The sequence below is a fragment of the Triticum urartu genome, chromosome 4 (assembly GCF_003073215.2).
Source record: "Triticum urartu cultivar G1812 chromosome 4, Tu2.1, whole genome shotgun sequence".
Taxonomy (NCBI): Eukaryota; Viridiplantae; Streptophyta; class Magnoliopsida; order Poales; family Poaceae; genus Triticum; species Triticum urartu.
Window position 1 is genome coordinate 619,265,406 of NC_053025.1, and position 16,364 is coordinate 619,281,769.

At 45.3% G+C, this 16,364-nt stretch overlaps 1 protein-coding gene across 3 annotated transcripts; it reads right to left on the bottom strand.

Moving 5' to 3' along the window:
• Positions 1 to 549: 549 nt before the first annotated feature.
• Positions 550 to 3,376, bottom strand: LOC125553280 (serine/threonine-protein phosphatase PP1-like). 3 transcript variants are annotated; one of them, XM_048717100.1, is made up of 4 exons: positions 3,230 to 3,376; positions 2,826 to 2,986; positions 2,435 to 2,738; positions 550 to 1,629 (listed from the first exon to the last, which is right to left on the bottom strand). In XM_048717100.1, the coding sequence occupies exons 3-4, from the start codon at positions 2,622 to 2,624 to the stop codon at positions 839 to 841; spliced, it is 981 nt and encodes a 326-aa protein (XP_048573057.1). In that variant the 5' UTR covers positions 2,625 to 2,738; positions 2,826 to 2,986; positions 3,230 to 3,376; the 3' UTR covers positions 550 to 838. The 3 variants fall into 3 exon arrangements, with proteins under 3 accessions (XP_048573057.1, XP_048573055.1, XP_048573056.1); XM_048717098.1 differs by having other exon boundaries at positions 2,435 to 2,986; XM_048717099.1 differs by lacking the exon at positions 3,230 to 3,376 and having other exon boundaries at positions 2,435 to 3,063.
• Between the last annotated feature and the right edge of the window lie 12,988 nt (positions 3,377 to 16,364).

The window sequence follows — 16,364 nt, forward strand, 5'->3', positions numbered from 1 at the left end:
CAAAACAAATGGAAAAAAGAAAAACATAAGAAAAGAAACATAGAAACAAGAAACCTGGAAAATTGAACAAACCACATAAACCGGTGCTACATTCACACAATGACAACGCAAAAAGTGAAAACGATGCTACTGCTGGGCCTGCCCAGTGCCCACCTCGGTTACTCCCGTTGGCGAGCCCTACATATATATAGTTTAGAAGTCGTCCCCTCAGTGAATATAAGAGGCAGCTTATGAGAAAAGTTGTGGAGGAGATGGCTTGTTTTTTAAGTTGTCGGAAGAATTGGCTCGTATTGCTCACAGAGATGGATACATAGTATTCACGCTGGTAACATGTTTCAGTTTCCCATGGGTTGGACTGGATACTTGGCTTGCTTGGCTGATACTTTTTGTCGCAGCATAACCTTTGTCATCTTTGTTTGCTTTAGTAGAAAAGAAGGGCAACAGCTGACAAAATGTCTACGTCCAACGCTTGGTGTGCGGGCACGGTTCACTCTTCATTGTAATCGTATCTGAACTGATATCAAAGGCAAATGTATAGGGGTAGATGCAAGCAAACCCAACAAAACTAAATTTGCATGACATTAGTTTATATAACCCTACAAAAAGAGTGTCCGGATGCCTCCAAATGAAATACAAGCCTTGCTTTTCCTGTTGTTTATGTGAGCTACACCATGCATGCATGCAAGAAAACTCTTTTTTTTTGCGAATACATGCAAGAAAACTCTTACTGTTGTATACAAAAAACTGTGGTATACAAAATTGCCAAGGATCGAAATCAAAGATGGATGGGTTTATTGCATGCATCCGTTTTGACCAAGCAAAGCATGCATATTAATTATTAGCACCACGGTGATCGGATCCCCCTGCTAGTAGTAGATGCGGATGATCCCATGCCGAAGGCGAAACGCCGCTGCCTGTTGTCCGCGGGCTTGAGTATCTGGAACGAGCAGGTGAGGTCGTCGTCGACGCACATGAGGGCGCCGGCGTTGTCGAACTCGCCGCAGTAGTTGGGCGCGGAGAAGACGGTGACCATCCTCCTCCCGGCGAAGAACTCGTAGCCGTCCTCCACCACCTGGTGCGCCCGGCACACGAGGTCCAGGTCGTGCCTCTCCATGAAGGCCGCCACCACGTCCGCCCCGAACGTGTACGACACGCCCCTCTCATTGGGCCCCCACCCCGCGGCGCCGCCGGGGTCGGACCAGAGGAGGTCGCAGAGGAGGCCGGTGTCGGGGACGTCGACTGGCCTGGGGAGGCCGGCGATGTCGCGGATGTGGCGGAGGTCCGGGGAGAGGCCGCCGTGCATGCAGAGGATGCGCGACTCGACGAGGGCGGCGACGGGCATGCAGTTGAAGCAGTCGGAGAAGTGGCGCCAGAGGCGGACGGAGTAGCGGCGCTTGCACTCGTCGTAGAAGCCGTAGACGCGGTTGACGGAGGCGCACTCGTGGTTGCCGCGGAGGAGGAAGAAGTGCTCCGGGTACCGGAGCTTGTAGGCGAGCAGCAGGCAGATGGTCTCGATGCTCTGCTTGCCGCGGTCCACGTAGTCGCCCAGGAACAGGTACTTGTGCTGCGGCGGGAAGCCGCCCAGCTCGAAGAGTCGGATGAGATCCGTGTACTGCCCGTGGATGTCACCTGCCGCGTGACAACATGAGTCGGTTAATTCACAACCGAGCTAAAAGGTAAAATAAAACATAACAAAACACTGATTTTACTAAGGCTAGGTCTTCGGTTAACTGAGACTTAATCAAGTCTCAGTCAAGTGATATATTCCCTCCGTTCTAAAATTAGTGTCTCAACTCTAGGACAACTTTATACTAAAGTTAGTAAAAAGCTAAAACATTTATTTTCGGAGGGAGGGAGTACTGGATTAGTATATAAAAAAAGGAAAAACTGGAAAGAAGTTTCTTGTGTGAATCTTCATGCAAAATCAAAGAAAGATAGCATCAATTAAGACATAACGAAGTCTCGGCCGATTAAGACTTAGCAAAACTGTTTTACTAATCTTAGGCCATTGAGATTCTATATTCTTATCTCCGTCTCATCTTTGGGTTGAGATTCACGCAGAGGTGGGAGAATATGGAGGATTATATCAGACGGCTAGCAGCACCGACTTGTAAATATACAAAATTATAGGTGTAAGTAGACATGAATGGACCTAAACAACAGTACCAATGGGTGAAATCAATCATCCATGAATAGTATGTGAGATGATCTCATAGTCATTGGGCAGGTAAACGTGACGAGACGCACAGTTTTAGACTTGGTAAACTCTGAGTGAAAACAAGGCATATTTATCGGCCGGTAGTGACGGACACGGACTGGCGGTGCTCCTACCAACTAACGCACTAACCAGATCAAAGTCCACCATGATGTAGTGAAAGTAATACTGTAATCGGGGTTTGGTTAGGGATTATGGAGGCAGGCAGCTGGTGCGTACCGGCGATCTTGATGGGGGCGTCGAGCTGGAGCAGGTTGGGCTGGCGCATGAAGACGTCCTTGGCGGCGCCGCAGAGCTGCCGGATCTCCCCCTCGCCCAGCTGCACCTGCTGCACTTGCTGCTTCCCCGGCCGCCCCCGCCGCACCTCCAGCAGCCGCCGGATCACGTTGTCTAGCGCCGCACCGTTCATCGCCAATCAAGCAAGCAAACCAACTGGAGCTAGCTCCTACTTGAAGGTCTGACGGTCCAGCAGCAATGGATGTTTATAAGCCGACGACGACGACCATGAGGCTTGATAATTAATCTGCACGCGTAGCTAGGCAACTTTGCATCAACCAACCAAAGGTCGGCCGGCCGGAGAGAGAGATCGAACAATATATCTAGCCAGTACCTTTTCTGCTGGCTGGTATGGGCTATGGAGCACCCTATGCTCTGCCCTGCTCTGAGTATGTTGCAAGCTAGCTAGTTCCAAGGAATATTAACAGAGTGGCGGCGACCACCCAAAGCAGGCCAGCCAAAGATTCTCCTCACCACCACCACAAACGCAAGATTCTGTTTCACAACCATAAAGCATATCTCAAGCTAAACAAACAAGCTAGCTACGGAACTAATCGTGTTGCATGCATAGCTCTGGTATTAACAACATCTCAAGAATATATATATATATCAATGGACTCGACTGGTGCATGCACTAAATAAAGATCATGCATCGACCGCCGTTCGACCGATCGGTTTCAAGGAAAGTTTTTCCAAAATTGATTGAAATGAACTTGACCTGCAGCTAGCACTACTAACCTTGAACAATTGAAGAAACATGTGTGAGCAGCAAAAGTAGGGTGGAGGAAGATGAGAGGACAGGAATTGGAAGGACCGAGAATGGAAAGATGGATGGAAAACAAAGCACTTTTGGGAGGTCGGCCGGCACAAATTTAAAGTGGAGAGAAAGCGAGCCGCTGTTGTTGCTGTTGCGAATATATCCTTGTGGTGCCGGCCTGCACGCATGATGGTTCTCTTACTGTGACCGTCTATACTAAAACCACGGTCAAATGCGATAGCGATATATACATCTCGCTCGACATCAACATGTTCTTATTACATATTCTCTAATATGTAGCTAACACATGAGTTGTTGATGCGGAACATATGAAGTACAAGTTAACTCAGTCAACGTAAGTTGCTGATTCCTAATTAAAGAACCTTTTTTTGTGGGGATCCTAATTAAAGAACCTGATGCGAGGGAAAAGAGGAAAAAAGAATCAGACCCATAAGCTTAGGGAACGATATCGGTGAAGCAATGACTATCGAATTTCCCTGGTATAGCAGATACGTTAATTTTCTCCAATCAAACCGCTATCATGAAAGGTAGAATTTTGCATTCGTAGAGGGCTCCGGGGCAAGGGAGATTCTGGACTCCCTAATGGATCTTTTCGTATTATGATTAATGAGGAGAACAATGGTTATTTCGTAGCTGGTACCGGTTTAAAACAAGGAGACCCCCCCCCCCCCACCCCACCCACCCTACTTTTTATCTAATAGTTGATGTTTTTAGCAAAATGTTAGAAAAAAGATGGTTTGCATAATATTATTAGAGGCCTTCTACCTAATCTCATTCTTGGTGTGCAAAAATGGTGGGACATGAGAAATGCTATAAATGTATATATTTCCCTACTTGTAATATGATGATGAGACCATTATGTTCATTAAGGAGGATAAGAATGCTAGGAACCTAAAGTGAATTCTGGCATGTTTTGAGAATCCTTCTGGTATGAAACTAGATCACCACAAAAGTGATTAGATGGCTAGTAATCTAGAGCTTATGTTCAAATTTGTTGCTGTAAAATTGACTCCTTCCCTTTTTAATATCCTTCTTTTTTTAGAAAATCATTTTTAGAATTTAGACGCACCTTTACATTACTCTAGACAAAATTACCAAAAGCATTGCAGGTTGGAGGAAGAAGCAAACTTTTTGTGGAGTAAAACTGATTCTTCTTCAGGCTACCATTGTTTCAATTCCTTACTCGTCTTTTGTGATGAAATTCCATTCTTAGGAAATTTCCCATTAATATAAAAAAGTACACGAATGTCTCATTTCTTTCATGGGAAATGTAGATTTTTCTTGGGAGAAATATGGGAAATGTAGATGATAGCCACAAGTAGCACTTGGCTAATTGGGGCATGGTTTGTAGGAAACATGATTGCGGTGGTGTAGCTAGGCATTCCAATCGAGGATTTTGATCTTAGCTTGACGGGCTCCTGCCTCGTGGACCAAAAGATACTTTGTCGGAGGTGACAACACGGGGTGAAATTGGTTGGTCATAAAGATAACCTCTCTCCATCTACCGAGAAAAAAAAACCTTTATGGTTTTGTTGGACAAGTACATAAGCTACTAAAGTTGATTCTCTTGGAAATTAACAAAAGGAACTAGACTCATGTTTGGTGTGGTCACGTGTTCCTAGCCACCCATTGTGGTCTTTACCTATTATTAATAATTAACAAAAAAGTATTGTGGCTAAAGTGTGACATGGGATTGATCTCAAACTTCCCTTTAGGAGTTGTGTTGATGAGAACATGTCAGCCATGGCTGGATTTGAAAATTTGTATATACGTATATAGTATTACTGATGAGCTGGACACTCGTCTGGAACATGCATTCATCTGGTATTTATACTTGTATAGTTCCTTTTACCAATTCATTAACTTTTGTGCAATCCGCTATGGCAGTGCTCCTTACTTACGGAAGATTTTCGTCCCACCAAAAAAAACATATTTTCCTACGGCTGTTAGCCCGAAATAGATGTTTAGCCAGAGATAACTTGATGATGAGATGCCATGTGGGTGACACTACCAACCTCTACTGCGTTGAAATTGAAACTAATAATCATGTGTTGTTTGAGTATGTTCTAGCCAAAAAAAATTAAGATGTTATTCCTCTCTGGTTTGGTTGTAACAGTGTACGTTAGGATTTTATGAGATGGTCGCCATCCACTGGCGGAGCTACGGCTATTGCTGAAGGGGGTATGCGCCCCCCCCCCCCCCCCCCCCCCCCCCCCCCCCCAGCCCATCAATTTTATATGAAGAAACTATATTTTGGGCGGCACAAATTCAGAGAAATGCAGTTTTTGGCCCCTCCAGAAAATTATATTTTGTCATTCGCCCCCTCAGCTCTTCCTCCGTAGCTCCTTCACTGTCGACATCTACTATGACGTATGCTCTCGGACATGAATATTTCCAAGTCGGCGCTTTGTGGACCTTACAATTTTTTTAATATTATTTGTTTTCATGCGAAGCATTCGATCATTATCAAGGAGCTCTGGTGCTTATGGAGTCGTGGGTTGCACAAATGGAAGATTTCCTGCAAGCCCTTCAAATAAGCATATTGTTGGACAAGGACCGGAGAAAATTGTCAAGTATGCCTTGTTGTTGGAACCGCAGCCCTCTCTCACTCTCGGCTAGAGGTAGAAGAAGACACAAGACAAACTAACTCTCTCACTCTCGGCTAGAGGTAGAAGAAGACACAAGACAAAGTTTGTCTTGTGTCTTCTTCTACCTCTAGCCGAGAGTGAGAGAGGGATGCGGTTCCAACATTTGGTATCATGAGCTTGGTGTCTTGGGCGTGCTTGCCGTGCCGGAGGCGTGGCAGCGATGGCGGCGCTCGCCGGCAGCTGCGCAACGGAGCTTCGGGCCGTGTGTCGGCCCATGGAGGTGGGCGGCGCGGTGGCTGTCATGGCGCGTGGCGGAGGCGGTGGGCGGTGACGTCGTACGTGCGGCGACCGCGGAGGCCGCCGAGGCGCTACGTGGTGGCGCGGCGGCGCAGCACGGCGTGGCGGCGTGGAGGCACTGCATGGCGGCATGGAGGCCGCGACGGTGCAGGGCAATAAGCCGCGGCGACGAGTAGGGCGCGACCGGTGCGTTTTATGGGTGCACACTGGACGCGCCGGGCGCGTCGAGACCGCGAGCGCGCGTACGAGCGTGTGGTTGACGTTGGGAGGAGGCGTATGTCGCCGTTGTGCTCAAGTCCGTGCTTGAGTTCGGCTACATCCTTCCGGCGTTTGTCGCTGGTGGCTGCCATGGCGGACGCGGAGGGCGGCACGCGGTGAGCGTCTGGTGCAGCCGGGCTCGTCGGGCACGTCGGATGCGCGCGGGACGGGCGGGACGCATGGTGTGGTCGGGCTCGTCGGGCGCGTCAGGTGCGCGCGGGACATGCGGGACGTACTGGGGCGTCGGGCACGTCGGGTGCACGCGGGACATGCGGGGCGTAGAGGGACGCTAGACGTGTGTCGCCGGAGTCGTCCGTGGCGGTGTGACCGGCGTCGTTGCGCCAGGTCGGATCCGCGGGCTGGGCCACACTCGTGACGACAACAACGATAGGAGTTGCAACAACTTCAGCAACGGCAAGGTCATGGTTTAGAAAGTGAGTGTTGGCAATAAGCCATGCTCCAGCGATGACGACCGTCGTCGGGTGCGTCATATGCGGTCTATGCAAGGCGTGGGCATAGGGATCAGTTGGTCCAGCTGTGTTGAGCGCGTACGAGTGCATGCCATACGCGCGGCCGGGCTATACGGATCACAGTGTGGCACGGTTGCGTGGTAGCTAGCTTTGCGTGTGATGTGCACATGCATAGAATTAGTTGTGTGCATGCATAGTTTGTTAGCCAGGCCATGGGTTAGTGGCCCGTGTGGCGTTCTAGTTGGTTAGTGTGTGGGTGGCTCTGATGTGTGTGGCCGTGTGTTATTTAAGCAGCTGTTAGTCACCGTGAAGATGGTGTGGAGCCGAGTGTAGCAATATAGCCACTGTAAAAAGAAAAGGATTGGAGCGTTTGTGCGCCCGTGGCGACGTTCGTGCGCCGGTCCGAAATTTTTTATGTCTTGTGTCTTCTTCTATCTCTAGCCGAGAGTGAAAAAGGGCTGCGGTTCCAACACTTGTGAGGCTGCCTTCAAACCAATCCCAATGTTTGTTCTTGGATGAAAAAACAATTATTTCATGAGTACTCCCTCTGTTCCAGAATATGAGGTGCGTCAGTTTCCATACAGGTTAGACTTATGTATGTTTAATTGACCAAGATTATAGAATAAAATATCAACATCTACAATACAAAATAAATAAAATATAAAAATACTTTTCGTGATGGATCTAATGATACAAATTTGGTATTTTTTAGTACTTTTTTCTCACAATTGGTCAAACGTGCACATGTTTGACTTTTGGAAAAACTAATACACCTTATATTTTGGAACGGAGGGAGTAATTTTACTCCATGTTGCATGTTTTCTATCAATGAATCTAGACCAACCGAAGAAGCAGTACGCTTTCCCTCTGTGATTTTGTATGAGACGCAACACTGCTTCAGTATGCTTAATGTAGAAACTGAGGCATATGTTCTTTTATACCACTATATAGTGAATAACCTTGAATATTGGCCGTTGGATGAAGCCGATCTGACGGTAAAGAGGTTGAACATCTGAGCAGTGTTATCCATTGTATATCATGTTTACTGTATCGGACTCTACTACGTGTACTATCTAGAAGATTGTGCGCTTGAGTTTAAGCCTAATGGACATTATGCACGAACCAGAAACAAACTTCTACTTTGCTCTAAACTCTTTCAAACTTAAAACCTATATTAGTTCTATTTCTGATAAAAATGGTAGTCATTTTTACTTGGTAATTTTTGTTCTATTTGAGGCTACGGATGTACTTCATAAATCTCATTTATCTTTGTGATGCAACATTAGGTATTCATGTTATTTTCTACTAAGAGTTTCAATGCGAGGTACTTAAAATACACACCTCCTACAAAAAATGTGATCGGTATATTTCACGTGAGTTTATGTAGTATATATATTGCAATTTTCGAGTATTTTGTGGCTATAATTTGTTATTTTGTGAAATGGACCAAGAGAGTTAAATCCGCATCTTGGACTTCATGCACGTGCCTCAATTCTTTTATTTACCTATACACTATAGTACCTTGATCGTTTGTCACACTTTGATTTTCTGCTCTCATGTGCATGCAATGCACGTATAACTTACTAGTATGTATCTGTAAGCTTGCGAATTGACTCCATGCTATTAGGGCAAAAATATAAAAATATTATGTGCATGGTTATCTCAAGAAGGACGTAATGAACCAAATGCAATTTGTGCATTTCATTGGTTCTAGGCCATACAGTACATGTACATGATGTATGCCAACAATACAACATGCAAACATTATTACAACATAACTCTAATACATATATGACACACACCATTGTGAAGAAACAACGAGGCACTACAACCAGTTAATAAATACTTTGAGGCTAAAAGAAACATGGGAAAATACCTATTGGTTTTGTAGCAGTGTGTGAAGGAAATATGCCCTAGAGGCAATAATAAAGTTATTATTTATATTTCCTTATATCATGATAAATGTTTATTATTCATGCTAGAATTGTATTAACCGGAAACTTAGTACATGTGTGAATACATAGACAAACAGAGTGTCACTAGTTTGCCTCTACTTGACTAGCTCGTTGAATCAATGATGGTTATGTTTCCTAACCATAGACATGAGTTGTCATTTGATTAACGGGATCACATCATTAGAGAATGATGTGATTGACTTGACCCATCCATTAGCTTAGCACGATGATCGTTTAGTTTGTTGCTATTGCTTTCTCATGACTTATACATGTTCCTATGACTATGAGATTATGCAACTCCCGAATTCCGGAGGAACACTTTGTGTGCTACCAAACATCACAACGTAACTGGGTGATTATAAAGGTGCTCTACAGGTGTCTCCAATGGTGTTTGTTGAGTTGGCATAGATCGAGATTAGGATTTGTCACTCCGATTGTCGAAGAGGTATCTCTGGGCCCTCTCTGTACTGTACATCACTATAAGCCTTGCAAGCAATGTAGCTAATGAGTTAGTTACGGGATGTAGCATTACGGAACGAGTAAAGAGACTTGCCAGTAACGAGATTGAACTAGGTATTGAGATCCGACGATCGAATCTCGGGCAAGTAACATACCGATGACAAAGGGAACAACGTATGTTGTTATGCGGTTTGACTGATAAAGATCTTCGTAGAATATGTAGGAGCCAATATGAACATCCAGGTTCCACTATTGGTTATTGATCGGAGACGTGTATCGATCATGTCTACATAGTTCTCGAACCCATAGGGTCCGCACGCTTAACGATCTGTATTATGAGTTTATGTGATTTGATATACCTAAGATAGTTCGGAGTCCCTGATGAGATCAAGGACATGACGAGGAGTCTCGAAATGGTCGAGACGTAAAGATCGATATATTGGACGACTATATTCTGACATCGGAAAGGATCCGAGTGATTCGGGTATTTTTCGGAGTACCGGAGAGTTACGGGAATACGGGGAAGAAGTATTGGGCCTCATGGGCCAAGTGGTGGAAGAGAGGAGGCAGGGCGCGCGGCCCCCCTAGCCCAAACCGAATTGGACTAGGGGGGGGGCCCTTTCCTCATTTCCTCCCTCTCCTTCCTTCTCCCCTTCCCCCTTCCTTTCCTCCTCCTAGTAGGAGTAGGAATTCCTACTCCTACTAGGAGGAGGATTCCTCCTCCTGGCACGCCCTAGGAGGGCCGGCCGGCCTCCCCCTTTGCTCCTTTATATACGGGGGCAGGGGGCACCTAGAACACACAAGTTGATTGTTTCAAGCCGTGTGCGGTGCCCCCTCCATCATAATAAACCTTGATCATATCGTAGCGGTGCTTAGGCGAAGCCCTGCGTCGATAGCAACATCATCACCGTCATCACGCCGTCGTGTTGACGGAACTCTCCCATGAAGCTCTGCTGGATCGGAGTTCGTGGGACGTCATCGAGCTGAACGTGTGCTGAACTCGGAGGTGCCGTGCGTTCGGTACTTGGATCGGTCAGATCGTGAAGACGTTCGACTACATCAATCGCGTTCTCATAACGCTTCCGCTTATGGTCTACGAGGGTACATAGACGATACTCTCCCCTCTCGTTGCTATGCATCACCATGATCTTGCGTGTGCGTAGGAATTTTTTTGAAATTACAACATTCCCCAACAGTGTGTTAGTTAGTTATTGATTATTTTCACTGTGTTTTTTAGGTTGGAATCATTAGACCATTGGTGATGTTAGATATATTCCCTAAAATTCACTTGATATATACTCCAATTTCAGTTGGAAGTGAAATATTATTACATGAGATACTAATATTGCCTCAATGTTTAAGAGAAGCTCGGATTTTCATGATTATTTTTGCTGCAATCTTGAAGCTAGGAGCATACTATCGTTCAAACACTGGTACCATTGCCTATTTTCCTTTCAATTAATTGTTCTCACTGCATACATACTCCATGTTGAACTTTGAAGTGATTGTGACATGACAGCTGTAGCGTGCCAACATTGTAAGAAATGTAAAGGGTTCATGATTATTTGCCACTGTATTTCTGTAGTTGGAACCATTCTAATCATTTGAAGATTGGATATATTCTCCAAATCATGGTTTCCTAAAAAACAAAACCTCAAGTTGATATCATGATTATTTTCACTGCCTGCGAGTAGCTAGTTCAGGGATAATTAAGCAATACAAGAGAATTGGTTGCCACACCCAAACCAGGCCAACGAAAAATTCCCCTCATCGCCACTACAAATGCAATATTATGTTTTACATAAACGAGATTAAGTAAATAAGATAGGAATTATAAGTTAACTACCCTACTTGCTAATATCACTCAACTAATGCATGCACTAAATAAAAATTGATCTATTAGTCGATTAGTTGAAGTAAACATAACCAACTAGTGCTAATCTTGAAAAATTGAAGTAAACGTGCCTAAGCAATACAACCCCAACCACCCTAGATTTTCCTCATCCACTTTCTCATAAGGAAGTGCCTACGCTACCAATGTTATTATCCACAACAAATTTTGAAATCTGGTGCTATTCACAATTGGATTTATTTTTTTATTGCAGCATGGATTCAATTTATATCTGCAATCTTGTGACATTATTATATCGATATTGTCATTTTTAATGAATTCTCCTTGTGCCTATCTAGTAGTTTGATCATACGACTTATATGCTATCATGGTAGAACTTACAGAGCGTGCATGGGTGTTCCCATGTTTTTCATCTACATGTACTATGTGACATCCCAACACTACGAGTGTATTGGTTATGATTGTACTTTGTTACTACTTGTGTGTGTGTGCTATGTGAATTGTTTGCGTTGTAGTTACAATTAAAATGTTGCTAAGTTTTTTAGCATATTGTTGAAAATGCAAAGGTTGTATTGTTTAATTGTACAACATCTAATTATGAGAGGTAATCTCACCATGTCCATTGAAGAGTTGACTTGAATCAAAATTGCCACATTCTACCTCTCCAGCCAAACACTATGACAAGACCATTCTATTCCATGTTTAGGTTCAACTAAACACAGGAATAAAACCAAACCATTCCTTTGAAATGGAACCATGACATTCCGTCTCATTCCATTTGGTTCCTCAATAAAACACACCCTAAATAAAACCAATGTGTGGTTTATACAAGGGTGCCTACTGTCGGTGTCAAAACCGGCGGATCTCGGGTAGGGGGTCCCGAACTGTGCGTCTAAGGCAGATGGTAACAGGAGGCAGGGGACAAGATGTTTACCCAGGTTCGGGCCCTCTTGATGGAGGTAATACCCTACGTCCTGCTTGATTGTTCTTGATGATATGAGTATTACAAGAGTTGATCTACCACGAGATCGTAGAGGCTAAACCCTAGAAGCTAGCCTATGGTATGATTGTCTGTTGTCCTACGGACTAAACCCTCCGGTTTATATAGACACCGGAGGTGGTTAGGGTTACACAAGGTCGGTTACAAGGGAGGAGATCCCCATATCCGTATTGCCTAGCTTGCCTTCCACGCCAAGGAGAGTCCCATCCGGACACGGGACAAAGTCTTCAATCTTGTATCTTCATAGTCCAACAGTCGGGCCGAAGGATATAGTCCGGCTGTCCGGAGACCCCCTAATCTAGGACTCCCTCAGTAGCCCCTGAACCAGGCTTCAATGACGATGAGTCTGGCGCGCAGTATTGTCTTCGGCATTGCAAGGCGGGTTCTTCTCCAAATACTCCATGGAAGATTTTTGAACACAAGGATAGTGTCCGGCTCTGCAAAACAAGTTCCACACCCCATCGTAGAGAGAATAATATTTCCACAAGTCTAATCTGCTGGCACGTTTTGACAGCACGACATCATGCCATGGCTCTGTCTTTATTTGAACCATTTTTCTCAACCAGCGCTGCGCATATTGCGAGGCGGTTTTTCTGACACGTCTTGTCAAAGCAGAGATCGTGTCCCCCTTATTACGGGATTCTCATCAATACGGACGTGGGTAACCCAATCGTGCATGTTGGTATGACTCCTAGATCTTAGGCAAGTCCCAAATGGCCACAAGGAGGACGCTTGATATTCACCTTCTTTATAGAGAGGGCGAGGCCTGTCCTTTTTTTCCCCTCGTGCTCAATCGAATCCTTCCCCCGCCTCGAGTTTCAACACCCAAGGCTCAGGTCAGTCGCTTCGGACCTTCAACCATGTCCGGATCCAACCTTCAAGGTCGGTGGATGCCTTCCTCCATCACAGAGGAGGACATCAAGAAGCTGAGAGAGGCCAGATATCTGACCGCCGAAATTTTGCATAGGCTGCCTGCCCGAGGCAGGTTATCCCTACTCCCGAACCCACCGAGAGTGTCGTGTTCATCTCTCACTTCCTCCGAGGACTAGGCCTCGCTCTGGATCCCTTTGTTAGGGGGCTTATGTTCTATTATGGGCTGGATTTCCACTATCTGGCCCCGGATTCCCTTCTTCACATCTCGTCGTTTATTGTCGTATGTGAGGCCTTCCTTCGCATTACCCCTCACTTCGGCCTGTGGCTCAAGACCTTCAATGTGAAGCCGAAGATGATCGAGGGGCGGCACATAGAGTGCGGAGGGGCTTTAATAAGCAAAATCGCCGGTGTCCCATGGCCAGAGGGTTCCTTCACAGAGGTGTCCAGTTTGTGGCAGCGGGAGTGGTTTTACATCACAGCTCCCCGAAGTGCCAAGTGGGTTGCAGCCCCTACCTTTCGCTCAGGCCCCCACCGCAACTGATGTCATGGATTAGTAGGGGGCTGAGCTGGGGTCTAGCAAAGGATGTGCCAATATTGCAGAGCCGCATTTGAGATCTCTTTGAGAGAGACTTCAGCCTGGTTATGGTAATGCAAGTTATGCTAGTTCGTCGAGTCCAGCCTTGCAAACGTCGGCCCCTCCGTATGTGGGAATTCAACCCGGAAGGACCGCGAGCTATTCAGCACTTCCTCGGCATGACGCTCGAAGAGATGTACAAATCGTTCTTCGGACCCCAAATAGAGTTTCCGGACACCACCGAAGATGTGGGTTTGAGCTACAACCGCCCCGATACCCAAGTAAGTAATCCCATGGCCGAACACGCTGTCCTTTTATTTATCATGACATCATTCTAAAAAGTCGCTCTTTGACCAGGACTGGATAACAAAGGCAAAGATGATCAGGTGTTCGGCCCCCCTTCCTGAAGGCTTGGACAATCCGGTACTAGACAAAATGCTCGAGCCGGCGCCTTATCAAGTGCCCTCAAAGGAAGATGAAGGGGGAAATAAAGAGGCCGAAAGAGGGCCTCACTCGCTACTTGTCCCAGCCGGGGGAATGAGCGCCTCCGCGAGGGAGGATAACCAGGGAAGAATCTGACATTCCCTCTCCCCAGGGAAGGAAGAGGACTACCTCTGAAGATCCGGAAACTAAGGTTTACAAACGGGAGAAGAAATCTTCGCCAGAGGGTCCTGTCTCGGAGGGTATTCTTGCCGCACAATGTCCGCGCGGGGATCAGCCCTCTACCGAGCTGTAAGTAATCAAAAAGTACTTAATAGTGAAAATATCCTACCTTACTTCCGAAGACAATAACCGATGCTTATAAATTGTAGTCCGGATCGTAGCCCTTCTCGACAGAGTTCGTCTTCGGGGGATCTTCTTCCGGAGATGATGGAGAGCGAAACACCTTCCCCTGATGTAGCGACCAGAACTCAAACGGTCTGATCTCTGTGCTCAGGTGTCATCCCTGGATCAGTAATGCTGACACCACACAACACTTGAAGGATTTATAACAGAGTAGCAATCACACACTTATTACATCAAGTGTCTCAATAGAGAACTTATTACAATAAATATGGCTTAAGGCCATCTAACAACGATAACAGCGGAAGGCTTGGAAGATAAGTGAGTCCATCAACTCCAACGACATCACTGAGTATAGAACCCACGACCTAAAAACTCCTTAATCGTCGTCTGAAAAGTCTGCAACATTAACGTTGCAGCCCGAAATGGGTCAGCACATGGAATATGCTGGCAAGGTAACACATAGAGAGTAATGGAATGAAACAGCTATACTATATGCATATTTGGCTGGTGGAAAGCTCTATGGTTACAGTTTTGCGTAAAGCCAATTTTTCCCTACTGCAAAGGAATACATTTTATTTAACTATCATGGTAGTTGTTAAACATTGAGAATGGTTGACAGCATCCTCAATCCCAATTAAGCATCATCATTAAACAAAACCTAACAAAATTAAATTTTAGAGTAACATGTTGAGATTCACATGATAATCCAAGTACTAGATACTCAAGATGTCCATAACCAGGGACACGACAAACCATGATTAGTTTATACACTCTGCAGAGGTTTGCGCACTTTTCCCCACAAGACTCGATCGCCTCCGTTTGGTTTCTCGCACTACATGGTGTTTGAGAAGACGGATGACCGAGACACAGTCTTTCAGAAGCGCTAGCACCTTACGATGGATAGACCATTACACCTACTCTCCCGTACATCTGCTAGTCTACCCTGTAAGAGTTCGCACGACTTAATCAACTATGCTAGAGCCCATAATAGCTTGTGGCTGCACACGGAAGTTTCTAGTACGAAAAATCTCATGATCCCTTTGGGCCTGGGTGGCGGTCCATAAAGAAAAACAGGCAATCCTGAAATACCCAGGTACCTCAATACACCCAGATGTGTGTTTAAGTTGCCACCTTAGATAAACCATTAATTAACCAACTCACATCTGTCATGGATATCACTCACCCAATCCACGTCTACTAGCATAGCATGGCACAATAGGAAAACGTAGAAGTAACTCCCAAAGGTTTAATAATAAACAGGTAATAGGTACTACCTCAACTACTTCTCATGCCACAATTTACTTAGATCTAATGTTTGAGGATTGATCTAATGCAATAAAATTGGGTAGTAGGAGGTATGATCAAAGTGTTACTTGCCTTGCTGATGATCCGCGAAACCTAGAGATTCGAAGTAACAGGCGGCGCACTCCGGGTATTCTATCGCAGACAAACAAACAAGCATACAATAAGTATTCATCTAATGCACAGGTAAACTCAAATAAGAGATCTAACCAGAAGGTTCAACTTAAGAACTCCGGTTTGCAAAAAGAATCAAATCAGACGAAGCAACAAAAGTCAAATGGCAAAAAAAACAGGCTTCGTTTACTATTCTGGATCTAGGGTAATTTTTACAGTGGCAAAAACTTGTTTAAGTTGGTTAAACGGATAGAGGGTTTCGAGACGAAACTCCAGGCGCTTGAATTGCCTGATTCTGATAAACGAGCGAAAAGTTATACTAAAACGAAAATCGGATCAGGAATCGCGAGCAGAAAAATCACGGGTTTAATCCGACAAAAAGAAAAACGACGAACGCTTCGCTAGAACGAACGGATGAACGCTCGCTAATTAAATAAATCAGAAAAACCGATCTATTTAAAAAAACCAAAACTAAAAAAACGACAAAACTGTCGGAAAAACCGAACGGTTTTCTAAAAAAAACCAGCATCTAAAAAAAATCTATCGGCAACTCCGGCGAGATTCCGG

Coding starts and splice junctions, on each gene's coding strand:
- LOC125553280 (XM_048717100.1), bottom strand. CDS start 2,624: ATGAACGGTGCGGCGCTAGACAACGTGATCCGGCGGCTGCTGGAGGTG. Junction 1,630..2,434: donor CGCCCCCATCAAGATCGCCG/GTACGCACCAGC, acceptor GTCACGCGGCAG/GTGACATCCACGGGCAGTAC.